The sequence below is a fragment of the Stenella coeruleoalba genome, assembly GCF_951394435.1.
Source record: "Stenella coeruleoalba genome assembly, chromosome: 19".
Lineage (NCBI taxonomy): Eukaryota > Metazoa > Chordata > Mammalia > Artiodactyla > Delphinidae > Stenella > Stenella coeruleoalba.
The window spans coordinates 41,110,915-41,126,459 of NC_137165.1; the positions used below are offsets into that span (position 1 = coordinate 41,110,915).

At 38.5% G+C, this 15,545-nt stretch overlaps 1 protein-coding gene across 1 annotated transcript; it reads right to left on the reverse strand.

Moving 5' to 3' along the window:
* Positions 1–9,324: 9,324 nt before the first annotated feature.
* LOC307177791 (keratin, type I cytoskeletal 26-like) lies at positions 9,325–11,684 on the reverse strand (the record flags this gene model as incomplete). Its single annotated transcript, XM_079905222.1, has 4 exons — positions 11,243–11,684; positions 10,724–10,806; positions 10,158–10,314; positions 9,325–9,420 (listed from the first exon to the last, which is right to left on the reverse strand). The coding sequence occupies exons 1-4, from the start codon at positions 11,681–11,683 to the stop codon at positions 9,325–9,327; spliced, it is 777 nt and encodes a 258-aa protein (XP_079761348.1). The 5' UTR covers position 11,684.
* Between the last annotated feature and the right edge of the window lie 3,861 nt (positions 11,685–15,545).

Genomic DNA, 15,545 nt, shown 5'->3' on the forward strand with positions numbered 1-15,545 from the left:
TGTGACTGTTCTTACATTTAGCGTGCCACTGCTTCGAGGGGTACAAGGTGTTTCCCAAGCTTGAAATCGTTAAGCTGGGAGTAATCCTCATATCCTTCTAAGGTAGGTTAAAAAAATGCACCACCCATTACAGTATGTTGGTCATCTTGCCTCACCCCTCCCCAAAGCTATGAAACCAAAGAAGTCTAAACACTAATGGCTAAATTATATGCAAATATTAGAGATGGGAGGAAAAACATCTTTCTTTTCCTCCCTCTTAAAATAATGAAATGTAATCTTTCCACTTTCAAAAAGGCTGGCATTTGGCTAAAAGGTTTAAAGAAAGGAATAACTAAGTGAAAAATTTGATGAAACTTAGAAATTTGAGATCCTGGGTAGAAAGAGCTTTAGGTGGAAAGAATGAGAAAAGACAAAATTTAGCAGTAGCTTTGGCCTCTGAATTTTGCCTGAGGTTTGTGGAATTTTTCTTGAGTTGTCTTCTGAGTTGTGGCAGTTTCAGTTTGGAAGCTTCATATACCTCATGTTTTGGGATATTTGGACATTTGGGTCACAACTGAGGAAGCTTGTGATGTCAGGTATTCTGTCTTGTTTCCTATTTTTTAGCTTTCTTCTTAATACAATTTTTAATGCTGGTATCTATGTCTTTTTGGTATTTAAAATTCAGCTTAAAAATTAAGTTATTCTGAGATACTTCTCTGACATTATTCTTTTAGTCTATACTTTGGAGATGACCGCTGGGAAGGGTATTTAATGAATAAAATAGCCATTACTGCCTCAAATTCTTTGCCTAATGAGGCAGTGTGTAAATAAATGTAGGCATAAATTCATGGGAGTTCCTTCCGTGTGTATTTCCTTAAATGCATTTTTATGCTTTCTGTATCTATGTGCCTTTTCTTTTAAATGGTGAATCAATCCAACAGACTAATCTTGATTCTGTGATTTGCAAACTGTCTAGAATGTTGGCATTTTGTGGATTAAAGAATTTTAATCACATATGTAAATAAAGTCTTCTTCTTGCCTGAAGTGTTAGCAATTCTTGTATAAACATTAGTCTCCATTGTTCCGAGACATCCCCGAATTTAATACGCACTCTATTTGAAATAATGATTTGCCAAAGATCACAAATGAGTTCTCGGCATTTCTTTCATCTGTAAAATGAAAACTTCAGGAATCTGGTGAGGCTCCAGTGAAACAGAATGTTCAGAAATGCTGGCTTCAGTGCCTGGCATCCAATGGTTGTTGAATACATAATCGTTTAGAAGCAATGGACTGAACCCCAGATGTCCAGGCTCCCAGTTCAATGCTCTGCCTTCAGTTACATGTAGTTTTGAATACTTTGTGATTAGCGGTTTATTTATTCATTTATTTTTACCTGTAAAGAATCATATAAACTACACTTCACTATAGAACATGATTTTTATAAGTGCAGAATGATTTGCAAATAGTAACCAACAGCATTTTTTTTGGTGAGATAGATTTGTATTTTAAAAGATTACAGAGGAATAAACTGCATGTTTTTAGATTAGGAGGAAAACCAAATAATGAAAGGTATGGCATGTTGCCCCTGATGAGTCTTTCAAGTTAAGAATAGAATGAACTCAGGGCTTCTGCCTTCTGTTCACTCCAGAAAATATTCTGTTATGAGTCTTTCAAATAAAAACACAAGATCAGAATAGCTAAGGGAAGGAGGTGGGCACAGCGTATTTGTGGAGTGTAGGCAGAAATTTTTGTGGCAGACAGTACGGAAAAGGGAAAAGCTCCCAGCTGATGTGTGCACAGCCTCTTTGTCATATGCCACATATTGTAGAGAGAGAATAAATATTCACTGAATGAAAGGATGAAAAACAGCACGGCTTGACTTGCTTCATGAATACTTTGATCACTTTTGTCCTAAAGGACATGTGTTCTGCCTTCTAAGTCTTTATTCTCCACTTTCTGGGTTTGTAATTCAGGGTGTGTGTGTGTGTGTGTGTGTGTGTGTTGGTGGGGGGAGGTGTTGTTTGGGGAAAGGGCAGGGAAGGACCTGCCAGAATGAGCCGGGGCCTCCCCTGTAGGGAATCGTTGTTTAGGTCAGTGTCCTGGTGGTGGCCACTGTGAGCCCCCCCAGGCTCAACTACTTGGAAGAAACAAAAATTGCAACAATAAGTATCCTGAAAGGACACTCCAGCTGGATCTGGCACCATCCCTAAATCGATTTCAACCCAGTGTTCTTGTCAGACACCAAAGAAGTTACAAACACCTACAAAAATAGAGCAGAAATCCACCCATGCTGTGACTGTTTCTCTTCCTTGACGCCTTCCTCTCCTTTCCTGAATTCGTTCCCTGTCACCTTTTCCAATCTTCCCTTAATAGCTTCCGTTAAGCGTGTCTGTTTGAAGCCTTCCTCTTCCCCACCTGCATCTGTTTGGCACCATTTTGCCAAATTTTGTTCTAAGAGGAAATGACTTAGCTTTGTGCTTGTCGTGCTTGAATGCTCTAGAATCCCTTTATGCAGCTCAGTTTTAAAATTTTCCTGAAGATCATTTAGCCAGTTTATGGAGAGTTAAGAGAATGGGCAAGTGACTTTGTAGGGTTGGAGAGTTAAGACAGATTGAAGTAAGCACAGGGACTTTTTTTTTTCGCTTGAGAGGTCCTTTTGGACCTTTCTTCATACCAGGTAGCCAATAGCTTCTATTCAGAGAACGCACAGACATCTATAACCCAGATGGTAATGTGAGCGGCAAGACCCAGCCTCCCGTGGCTCCTGCCACTGCTAAGTCAATCCTCTGGGCATTCTCCCCTCTGTCTCTCTGAGGTTGACCCCTCAGATCTGACCTTCTGATCACAGAGAGGCTACAAACTTTTGGTCAAGGAGTCCCAGTGGTAAAAGAATAATTTTATAGGAAGGAATGGGATGGTATTTTATCTCATAGGCTCAGGGGAAACCTTCACCTGTTCATGTCCTCTGTCCTCAGCCATCAGGACTATGACACTTTATAAATATTGTTCTCAAATTCCAACATCTTGGGTGTCTCTGGATGAGGTCACCGTCTCCTGATCTGGAAAACTATTATATTGGACTCTATAATTTTCAGGTTCCCTTCGAGCTCTAATATGTAGCAATTTGATGACTAAGTGCATCACTTTCTGGTCAGATTTACGAAGTGTTTGATATTACAGTTAGGAGGGATTTCCTTTACTAGCCCGTAAGATGCAGACTTACGGCAGCACTTGTACTTAAGAACTGGGTAGAGTGATGCTTATTTGGTAGAAATCGTGCCAAATTAGAGGTTAGAAGTTACAGGTCCTCCTTAACTGGCCTGTACATGTCCATTCCGAGAGGAAACCTGATAAAGATAGCTGACTGAGGAAGGGGGGCTTGCCTAGGAATTCTTCCAAGGCAACCTTCCAATCGGAGTTACAATTGACTAAGCACTCACAGTAGCCGGTTTCTTACTCTCTGCTTTGTCTTGACCTTGTTTGGTCCGGCTTCTCTCTTTTGCGCAGGCCCTTGATCTGCTTGCCCTCAGGCTTGAGCGAGCACACACACACACACAAAAGGTGGGACATGCCCCCTTATCAACTTCTCCTGGGAATCATCTGACCACAGAGAGACCCTCTTCCTGTCAGACCTCAGTGGTAATTCCTCCTAGCTTGCCCTGCTTCCTCTCCAAAGATTCTGCTTATCTCTGCCTGCCTCCTCTTTTACTCTATAAAAGAAAACCCCTTGGGCTTCCCTGGTGGTGCAGTGGTTGAGAGTCCGCCTGCCGATGCAGGGGACACGGGTTCGTGCCCCGGTCCGGGAAGATCCCACATGCCGCGGAGCGGCTGGGCCCGTGAGCCATGGCCGCTGAGCCTGCGCGTCTGGAGCCTGTGCTCCGCAACAGGAGAGGCCACAACAGTGAGAGGCACGCGTACCGCACACACACACACACACACAAAAAACCCTTTTTCTGTATGATTTTGACACACTTGCAGATTTCTGAGATCACCAATCTCCCTATTGCAAGATTCTTTCTAAGGAAAGTCCTCCTTATTTGTTTTTATTTGACACAATAAGAATTCAATAATAAAAAGACAACCGGAACAACCTTATTTTGTAAATGCAGATACATTCTCCTAAATAACTCTTGGACCAAAGGAAATCAAAGCTGATATTACAAACCAACTTGAAAGTAATGAAAAGAAGAAAACTTCGTACCTGGACTTTCGGGTTATAGCTGAAATTATAGAGGAAAATTTATAGCCTCACATGGCTGCATTATTAAAGAGAGATTAATAATGAAGAAACTTACTACAAATTTTTTAAAGAACAACAAGATCAAATGGATGAAAAATAAATTAATGAAAATAAGAGCTGACATCATTGAGATAGAAAGTAACAAATACATACAGACGCTCAAAAACCGGTTCTTTAAAGAGACCATTAAAATAGATGACCTCTTTGTGACCCTGGTTAAGGAAAAGAGAGAGAGATTCAAAATGTATAAGATTAGAAAAAAAATTAGAAAGATTAGAAATGGGAAAGGAGACATAACTATGCATACAGGAAAGGTTAAAATAATTGTAAAAGAATGCCATGTACAAGTTAATGGAACACACTTTGGAGATCTTTCTAGTACTTAGCCAAACTGTTATTTGCCCATGAATGATCTCTGTGCTCATCAGACCCGTCCCACCAAGGCTCATCCCAGGCACAGAGACTGGGTAAGGCTCAGATAGACAGTCTACCTGCACTGGCCCCAGGGCACAAGGCAGACCCCCTGAGAACAGAGCTGTTGAGAAACCGTTGCAGATCTGTGGCCTCGGATGGGAAGGGCTCACAGGACAAGTCTGAATAGAGAGGCTGTAGATCTGGGCCAGGCTTGGGAGGGTTGGCTGTGGGCTTAGGACCCAGGGGGCCAGCCTGTATGGTTACTGTTTTGTGGAGGGAACCCATGGGAATGCTGGCTCAGAAGCCAGAGCTTTTCAGGAAGGGAGAAAAGGGACAAGATTCAGCTCTGATGACTAGATGAGTGAGAAACAGTTCCCAGCAAGCAGTTGTTCTTCTTCGATGCCTGTGCCCTGGAGGGAGACAGAGAAACCAGGTGTCCGGGAATCCTTGGTTGAAGGGTACCTGGTAAGCCTAGCATCCTTCCCCAGTGGCGTCAACAGCAAGTCCAGGGCCTACCATTGCCCTTCTGGGTGCAGAGTGGACACAAGTATTTCTAAAAAGGGCAAATGGACGATGTTTATGTACTAACCCGTCACCTCTTCATGGTAGGTGACTGGGTATTTCTAGATGCCCTTTGACGTGATTAGTCCTGGAGCCAAGGACCCAAACCATGCCCTGTTCTCTTCTTTCCATGTATCCACATTTTACCACAGTTCAAACCCTGCTTCTTCTAGAATGCTTTTCTTGCCCCACCCACAAATTCCTAATTTACCAGCTTCTCTTACCCACGCACTTCTTCGTTCTTAATTGTTCTTAAAAGTTTCTACCACATTTCTTACCGCTTGGCTACTCTTTTAGTTTTTTTCTTAAAAATGAAAAAAAGGAACATGGAAAAAACATTTAAATATACAGATGGTTTTTCGTTGAAGATTTAAAAATTTTACCAGTAGTACATATTTATTTCAGAAAAATTAGAAAATGTATATAAACCTGTAGCTGGAATAAACATCACTCATATTTCCACTACCCATGAATAGTCACTGTTAACATTTATATGTATATTGTTTCAAATTTTAATAAGCATGTATATAATTTGCATACAATTATTTTTCTTGTACAAGTAGATGACACTGTATTTATTGTCTTGAAACTCTACTTTTCATTTCTCAATTGATGACTGACATCTTTTCAGGTCAATACATGAACCTGAACATTCTTAATGGCTGCATGAGACTCCTCTGATGGACTTTGATGGGTGTTTTCTAACAGTCTGTTGATTCTTCGTTGTTGGATATTTTATTATGTTTAATTTTTCACTATGATAAACACTGCTAGGAGGAATGGACATATAATAAATAACTGATTATTTAAGAATAAATTCCTAGAAATGGAGTTGCTGGTATATTCTTTTCTTAAAGGCTTTTGATACCTGTTGCTGAGTTGTTCTCATGAAGTTTTTGTTAATTTATTGATACATTCCATCCAGCAATGTCTTAGTGCCTTTTGTCTACACCCTTGCTAAAATGAATATTATCATTAAACAAACTGGACCCGTTTTGATGCCTTTCTTTGATTACTAGAGATGTTGGGCATTGGGCACTTTTTAATGTTTGTTGGCCATTCATACTTCATGAAGTACTTATGTGTATCATGTACCCATAGATCTGTTCATGAATTTATATACTGGGGACATCAGTCCTTGAACAGCCATATATAAGTACCGTGGAAACCCCTGGTACCATGTGGCATTGCTGAAAAAATTAGACATAAAGTGATTGGGTGTTGGCGCTCATTCTGCATCCAGCCCCCAAGAAGGTGGGCTAAAGCTTGTAATTTTCTGGGGTGAGGAGGGGCTATATGGCTGGTGGACAGGCAGGGCTAGGGGGTGGTGGTTAGGGAAGGGGAGTTTCAGGAATGGGGAAGTTGAGGATGAGTTAGGCCAGCTAAACAGGCTGCGGATTCCTGGAACTGCTGCTTTCTTGGAAGTCAGCTGGTCCCTGAATTCTCTCCTGGTTTTAGACATAGAAGACAGCTGCCAGCAGGTGGCGCCAAACTGCAGATGGTAGAGGATTTAAATTGCACAGCCCAAATCTGTAGTTGCCTGACTGGCTAGATGCTTGGATGCCCCTTTGCGTTGGGATGGATTTTTACCATATTCTATTAAGGTTTGAAAGGTTTTTAAACTAAGTTAAAACAGAGAAAAAACTGTACTTCTATTTTCTCTGATTCTTTTTGTTAAAATGAACCTAGAAGAAAATGATTGTTTTGAAAGTGAGGTAGAAAGGCATTGAGGCATGATGCTATTTTGTGATGTCTTTTTCTTCAATTTGGTTTTCATATTCATTTATAGATCAGCACTCGTCAAAGTTTTCAAAACATCAACCGGGCAATTGACCTCCATTCTGTTCTGTAGATAAAGCTTATTTTCATACCAATGCTTTGGGAAAGTGGTTAAAAATTGGTTCAAATAAGAATATTTCTAAAGTGTTTTCTATTAAATTATATGCACTTTCTGCTCTCTAGTCTAAAGACTTTAGGCAAGTTTTGAATAATTCTCTAGCACTTAGAAAGGGATGAAGAATGCATAATAATTTAGACCAATTTATTTCTTTTAAAATTAAAAAATTAAGACCCAGAGTGATGATTTAAGATTTAAAAGTAGTGAGTGGTATTGCTTAAATAAAGCTCCAAGGCATCTGCATTTTAATTTGCTTATTTATTCATAAGATAAAGAATATTCCCCATCACATTGCTTTGTAGATTTTGATGTTGTGTTCCAAAAGGAAGTGGGAGCAAAATGTCTGTCTGAATAAACTGGAGTCATGTCTTCCTGCTGCACCATAAGATTTTCAAAATTAGATTTGGGAATTTTGATAGCTTCAGAATAAGTTATTTTGGGGAAAGGATAAGTTTAATAACTGCTTTCTTAATTGCTCACATTATATATTGTATAACAAGGTAATATGATTATTTCAAATTCATTGCATTGTTTCTGATTAATATAATCAGAATATATATAGAATATATATATTCTGAATATATATATTCAGAATATAATATAATAGTTGGTGTTATTGCTTCATTCATTTACCATTCACCTATTACTCTATCCACTAATTAGTCTATTATTTATTATTCAATTTGTTATATTTATTTATCAATTATTCTGTTTGTTTATTCTATTACCTGATTTCTATTTATAATTCTATAATTTATCATTCTATTATTTATCTTATTTTATTTTATCATTTATCATTCTATTATTATATTATTAGCTTATATTTTATATACCAGTAATAAGTCAATTTTTATCAATTATTAATTAAACGTCTTGCAAAAAATACACTGCTAGATCTTGGGAATAAAACTGACAAGTCACAGTCCCTAATCTCAAAGAATTTGTGAATAATTTTTGTTGTGTTTTATATGATCACAGCAAGTCTTCTCTTATGTAACTTTCCCAATGTTGAGAAAGTGTCAGAAAAATAATTCACTTTTTTTTTCTTTTTTTTCCTAAGAAACAATAGCGATTATTTACTGTCTCCATAGTTGACCTAGTTGTAGACTCTAGGTTGCTGATGGCTTATTTATCATCTTCCCTTGCTTACAAACAGCTGCCCTAGTTAGAGACCCAGTTTCCGTGTAGCATGGTCCTTTCAGCTCACCTTGCCATCCCACTACGTACCTCACACCACCTTCTGTCACAGACTTCTATTATATCCTGCTACCCGGCAGAAACCAGATTCTCTCTCTAGTGTTGCTGCTGAAGTTTTGAGCTGCTGCCCTGCTGCTAAAACCAAGACCCCATCTGTCACCTGCTGCCAAAGACTTGGCCACCTCCATAAGGCCCATTAGTCCAAATTCCTTTCCACCATAAAGCTGTCGGGGCCAACGTGGGCAATGCTGGAGAGGAGAACACCTATGTTCCTGCTATTGGGCGCTCCAAGTCATTCTAGAGTGCCAATGTCATTAGTGGTATGTCCTTTCTAATCGAGCACTTACTCTGATTGATACTGTGCTGGGAACCAGGGATAGTACATCAACAGATCTGCAGAATTTCAGGTCAGCTACGTGTGGTTAAAATAAGCTAGTGTGGAATTTTATAGCTATTTATAACATTGTTTCTAAGAAAATATATTCAAGTTCCCAAAGGTCAGCATGGCATGGAGCCTAAAGAATCCTGGAGCCACATTTTTGCACTTCCACCTCCCCAGTTATTATCTGGCTACTTATCAGCTGCGTGATGTTGAGAAAATTACTTAACATCTATGTACCTTGGTGTTTCTTCATCTGTAAAATGAAGACATTAGTTCCTACTTCATAGAGTTGTCATAAGGATTAAACAAATTATATTCGTAAAGGACCAGGAATCATACGTGACATATGGTAAGTGTGAAATGTGTTTGTTACATAGAAAAGTTTATAAACAACTCTTGGAATACAACCCCCTTTTGAACAGAAGACTGCTTTTGTTTTTAATGACAAGTTGAGGTAATCAATAACCACTATGTCATTGACCATTTAAAAATAGCTCCCAAATTTTGATCACTAGCAGCAGTTACCTAAAAAATAGAAGGCAAGATTATGTATATGTTGCGATGCATTAGGTTTTATTTTAAAAATCCCACAAAACTATTACCTTTAGGAAAGAGGTTGAGGAGTATAGGTTTCTTGCTTGACTCATTAATTCTTCAATTACTGAATGTTCGCTGTAATCTCTGGCTGGACCAAATCTCTATGGATTTTGATTTTCGAATCAGCAGCTTGTTTATCCTGTATTCTGGTAACTGAGGTTCCAGATGGTATGTTTTTCACCTGAGAAAAGCCTGCTGTTGTAGATCCCAGTCATTACATCATGACACTGCCTTAACTGTAGGAGTGTTTATCACCATGGAAACCTATACTTACACCTACACCACTATCCCTAATTGGCATCGTGTCATTTTTCAAGTTTGTTCTAATGCCTCATCAGATTCAAGACTTTTTGCCTCTTTAAAGAAGAAATCATTTTCTCGTCTAATCTCTTCTGCTATACATGCTTGCATTTCTACAACACTTCTGTGCTTTTCAACCCTTCAGCCTACGTATTAGAGTGGAAGTAAATGCTTATGAGCAACGTGAGAGGCGGTCAGGAAATTTTATTTATTTATTTATTTATTTGTTTGTTTGTTTTTGGCTGTCTTGGGTCTTCGTTTCTGTGCGAGGGCTTTCTCTAGTTGCAGAGAGCGGGGGCCACTCTTCATCGCGGTGCGCGGGCCTCTCACTATCGCGGCCTCTCTTGTTGCGGAGCACAGGCTCCAGAGGCGCAGGCTCAGTAGTTGTGGCTCATGGGCCTAGTTGCTCCGCGGCATGTGGGATCCTCCCAGACCAGGGCTCGAACCCGTGTCCCCTGCATTAGCAGGCAGAGTCTCAACCACTGCGCCACCAGGGAAGCCCTCAAGGTAGACTTTTGATTGAGATCCACACAGTGGACTTGAGGAAGGAAATCAGATACCATAGGGAGGCACTCTGCAGGGCTCCTTACCTCCTCGTGACTTTTTTGGGAGTATGTCAATTCCTCATTGAGCGCTTCGCCCTGCATCTGCAGGTTGCTCGTACAAAGGGTCAGCTCATCCGTAACTCTGTGAAGACCGTTGATGTCAGTCTCAATGCTCTGGCGCAGAGTAAGCTCATTTTCATACCTGTGAGGTTGTTAAAGTGCTTGAGAATTACAATAGTTGGCAGGTCGAAAGCACAAGTTTTTCAGACATTTCATATACTGGAAGATATCGATGTTCAGTATACACTCCTGAAGCTTATGGGTGACAGCAAAGTGATGAAACACTTTGGAATACCTACTGATTTATGAATATTATTTTGGAGGAGTTGTTTCTTCAGAGCTGATTTTTGGCATCCAGTGTGCTTAACCGCTGAAGAAAAATACTGTTTAAAATGTATGATAGCTTTTTTATCAAGGCATATTTAATTTAATTTAATGTAGTGATCTAGTCTGACTTTATAAAAACATGTTGGTTTTTAAAGCAAAAGTTATGTTCTTTACTCCATAGTATTTTTACATTTATTATAATTAATTACTTTATGTCTACCTACTTCAGCCTGAAGTCATCAGTGGTCAGTTTGGCATTGTCATTTTGTAGAACAATGCTGGCATTACAGGTGGTCACAGGAATAATCTAAACAGGGTAGATGGTGTGAAATGTTAAGTCCCCAAAGTCAAGGGAGACTCCAGATTCCAGTGTGATTCTTATCTTCTTAACCCATCAAGCATCTATTTTAGTATCATTTTTTCCTACATTAAAGAAATCTGGATTTTCTGCAGAGCTTAAGAGCCAAAGTGTAAGATTTTCCAATCACAGACACTTTTATTACTCTTGATCAAAAAGTATGAGCTAAATATAAGATCAACGAAGCAATTATATCTATTTGGAAACAATTTCTTTTTCATTAATTAATTCTACAAATTTTTATTGCCAGGCAGTGCGCTAAGCACTGGGAATGTAGAGTGAGCAAATTCTACGCCACATAAATTTGCTAAGCACGTTTTCTATTATGTCATTTTTTAGGTTATGCACACCCAAAGTCTGTAGTAAAAGTATCCATCTTTCTTACCCGCCTTTTAAGATCTTCAATGACTGAGAAATATCTACTATAGTCATGAGCAAGTCCCTGGCCAGAACCAGGCCCATGTATCTCATACCAGCCCTCGATCTTCTGCTCGAGGTCAGCGTTGGCCTCCTCCAGGGCACACACATGGCGCAGGTAGGATGCCAGGCGGTCATTGAGGTTCTGCATGGTCCCCTTTTCATTCCCAGAGAGGAGGCCAGGCTCATTTTCAAGAAAACCAGCACAGATGCCACTTTCCAACCCTCCACCACCATGAGAGAAACCTCCTCCAGAAGAAATGCTCCCAAGAGGACAAGAATGGCTGCTTCCTGCTCCTGGCCCACTGCACACATTTCCAGCCCCAAAGCCTGTTCTTCCACCAGACAGCTGACCAGCGCCAGCTTGCGAGCCGAGCCTCCTGGATCCACTAGAAAGTCGAAAAGACATGGTGACAGCACAGCCAAACGACCCTTTCTCAGAGAGGAGCAAAGCCAAAATACAACATCCATGGGAAGTTAACTCCATTGGCCTTTTATAGGATTCAATAGGTTATTTCAGCCTTAACTATGCCAATCTGTCATAAAATATTACCCGCATGCTAACTGTTGTTTTTCATAATTGGGTGATTTTTAATAGTGTCCAGTCTGTAGGTGGAAATCTGCCCCAAGGATATCTTTCTATATGAAAAAGGTGCCTGGTGGAGTAATACCAAATCATAGTTTCAAACGTCAAAATTATTTATGAGTAAATGTACATCTTTTTTGACCTCTGGAAAAGATTTTAGGTTTTTTTTCCCTCTTATATAGCAAAGCATTCATAATTCTAATGGACAATTTCTACTGCTTTTGTCCTGAAAATACTTATGGAGTATCTTTATTCCATCTTCATGCATTATTGAGTGTTTTCTTTCTTATTAAAATCAGACACTCTCAATATATAGTGATCCTTTGGTAGTGGGAGTTCCCTAACTGATTTTTAAAATAGAAAACAAATAATAAAAGTCCTGCAGAATTTTGCTAATCAATTTAACTAAAATTAATGAGTATGTGGCAGTGACAGAAAATTACTTGTATTGAGGTTCCTTGGTTTCATTCAGGAACAGAATGTCGATTCAACTAACTTCTGAGTCTCTAAATTGTTCATTTTTCTACCTCAAAGATATTGTTTAATGTTTTTTAGTTTAAATGTATGTATTTAAAACATTATGAATTATTTTGAGAAGTGAGCTTCATATTGGTGAGGAGGGAGTAAAATATATGAAAAAGAGGGGTATATTCATCACTACCTAGAAAACCAATAATTATCGAACTCTAGAATGAAGATTAGTTGTCATTGGTAAGCAGACTCTTCCTTCTTTTGCTTTGATGCCCATGGGAAGTTATCCCGTCTGGTTGTGCTTCTTCTTCCTGTTGGGCAAATGAAAATAACGTTGAATAGTCTCAAATAAATGTTGAGCAGTTCCAATAATTAATGACTATAACACAGTCTGAAGGGCATAAACATTTTGTAAATGTTAACTATTTAAATTATTATAATAAAGTGGACATGTCAGACCCGGTCAGTTCTCCATCACTTACAATGGTACAAGTTGATTGGTTAACAGATTATGGGTTCAGATAATTTTGAAGCAGTAGTTTTCCTTTATTAAATTAAATTAATTAATTAATTAATTTTTGGCTGCGTTGAGTCTTCGTTGCTGTAGGCGGTCTTTCTCTAGTTGCAGCGAGTGGGGGGCCTACTCTTTGTTGTGGTGTGCGGGCTTCTCATTGCAGTGGCTTCTCCTGTGGCAGAGCACAGGCCCGCAGGCTTCAGTAGTTGTAGCACGCGGGCTTAGTTGCTCCGTGGCATGTGGAATCTTCCTGGACCAGGGCTCGAACCCGTGTCCCCTGCATTGGCAGGTGGATTCTTAACCACCGCGCTACCAGCGAATCCCTGAAACAGTAGTTTTTCTGAATAAGATTTCTCAGTGTAGTAGATAGTAAATACTTTGAAAAACATCCAACATTATTGTCTCTAAATGATATAGAATATTTGGTGTACCAGAACCCATAAAAATCCATATTTTTTGATCAAAAATATTTAAAGATAATTAACGTAAAATTGTAATTCAGACCATTGGTACATGTTTAGAACAATATGTGATAAGCGATTCAGGTTATATTCAGAGACTTGCTACTGAGTTTTGTAGTGACTTGGTCAAAATTTTAATCTTTTTGCCCATGTTTCCCACTAATAAAACAAGAAAAACAGAGTATGTTGTCAGTGTAATAGTTGGTAAGTCTTGAGTTTCTTGGATAAGAGGTATCATGAGACTGCAAAGTGTTATTGACATAATCTACTTATCTCTAGATCTTTTATAAATACTAATTAACTGATAATCTTTTGTGTAATAAGGTAAGCATATATTATTAAAACCATTTTGAAGATAAGTTGGCTGTGAAGTTAAGAGGCAACACAGATTACAAAGCATTTCTATATCAAAGCAGGACTGGAATGTATGATGCTAATATCAATGAAACATTGTTATTTATTTACTCATAAGGGTAAATCTCTTGAATTTTTTTCATCATAGATTTCCTCCAAACAATTACTACAAAAATTTGGCGTGCTTTGGTCCTTTTTGGAAGTGGGGATACAGTTAACAAATTCTCTAGCCATTTCTGTCTGTATATTTCTTCCCTGACAGTGATTATTTTATTCATGGTAAGAAACACGTAGTCAGCTGCATACCGTTATCATGTCTTGAGAATCTGTTGGGTATTAGAACATTCATTATATAACATGCACATTGTAGGTACTCAGAAATAATTGACTTGCAAACTTTGTTATGCAGTGTTAATGTCTGGTTATCTTAGGATGAAGTTTTTCCTTACATTATCTTATTCTAATGATTGGATGCTAATTTTTCCCCTGATAAATTTATTAATGTTTAGTTTCCAATGAGCTTTGATGTCTTTTGCTGTTGTTTAAAATTCACATTCTACATTTCTGTTAGCCAAGTTTAGAAAAGTGTATTTCTTGAACATGAATGAGGTTTGTTTTGTCACTAGATTCTTAGTTTTTTCTGAGAATCAGGTTCTGGTGTGCTAATACCTCTCACAAACTGGCTTCCCTGGTTTGTTTGGGAAGGAGACTCTGATGACTGCTTAATTTCAGACTGATTGGAGTTAGAATGCATTTAATAGTTTTTTTAAAAATTCCTTTTTTTTTTTTTGCTGGAAGGTGGAAGCATGAGGTTCTCACCAGCATAGTATTATGTTGTGGTTAAGCGCACAGAATCTGAGCCAGACTGCCTGGATTCGGATTCCAGCAACTCCAGTTAGTAGCTGTGTGACCTTGGGCATATTACTCAACCACTCTCTGCCTCAGTGTTCTTATCTGTAAAAAGATGATAATAGTACCCACCTCACAGCATTGTTGTGAGAATTAAAAGATGCTTAGAACAGAGCCTAGCATGTAGTAAGTGCTCATTTTTCATTATTTTGATTTTTTTCCTGGAAGTTATGTTAAAAAGTCCTGGATATATGTTTAGCTTCATTGCCTGCTGCTTTTGGTGCCAAATCTGAGAAACCATTGCCAAGACCAATGTCAAGAAGTTTCCCCTGTTTTCTTTGAGGAGTTTTATAGTTTCAGGTCTTAATGTTGAGGTCCTTAATCCATGTTGAGTTGATTTTTGTGTATAGTGTATGATAGGGGTCCGACCACCTGGTCCTGGGCTTTTCTTTGCTGAGATTATAATTACCGATTCAATCTCCTTATTCATTATTGGTCTATTCAGATTTTCTATTTTTTCATGATTCAGTCTAGGTTAGTTGTATGTTTCTAGGAATTTATTTGTTTCTTCTAGATTATCCAGTTTGTTGGCATATTAAATGTTCTAGTATTTTCTTATGATCCTTTGTATTTCAGGCATCCATTGTAATGTCTCCTTTTTCATTTATAGCTTTATTTATTTGAGTCCTCTCTCTTTTTTCTTGGTTAGTCTAGTTAAAGTTTTGTCAATTTTATCTTTTCAAAAAACCAACTCTTAGTTTTGTTGACCTTTTCTATTGTCATTCTAGTCTCTATTTCATTTATTTCTGATTCTTCAATTCCTTATTTCCACTTCTATGAGTATGTTGCACTCAGTGATTGGATTTTATTAACTCTTTTATTGTTGGTGTGCAGTGTATGCTCAACAAGTATTTATTGAAGGAAGGAAGGAAGGAAGGTTTAAAATTTGACAAAGATGTGAAAAAGACACCAACTAGTTTTGCCTGTCAAACTTACTCCTAATTTGTGAAGAGCATTGCATTAAAGAGAAGAAATT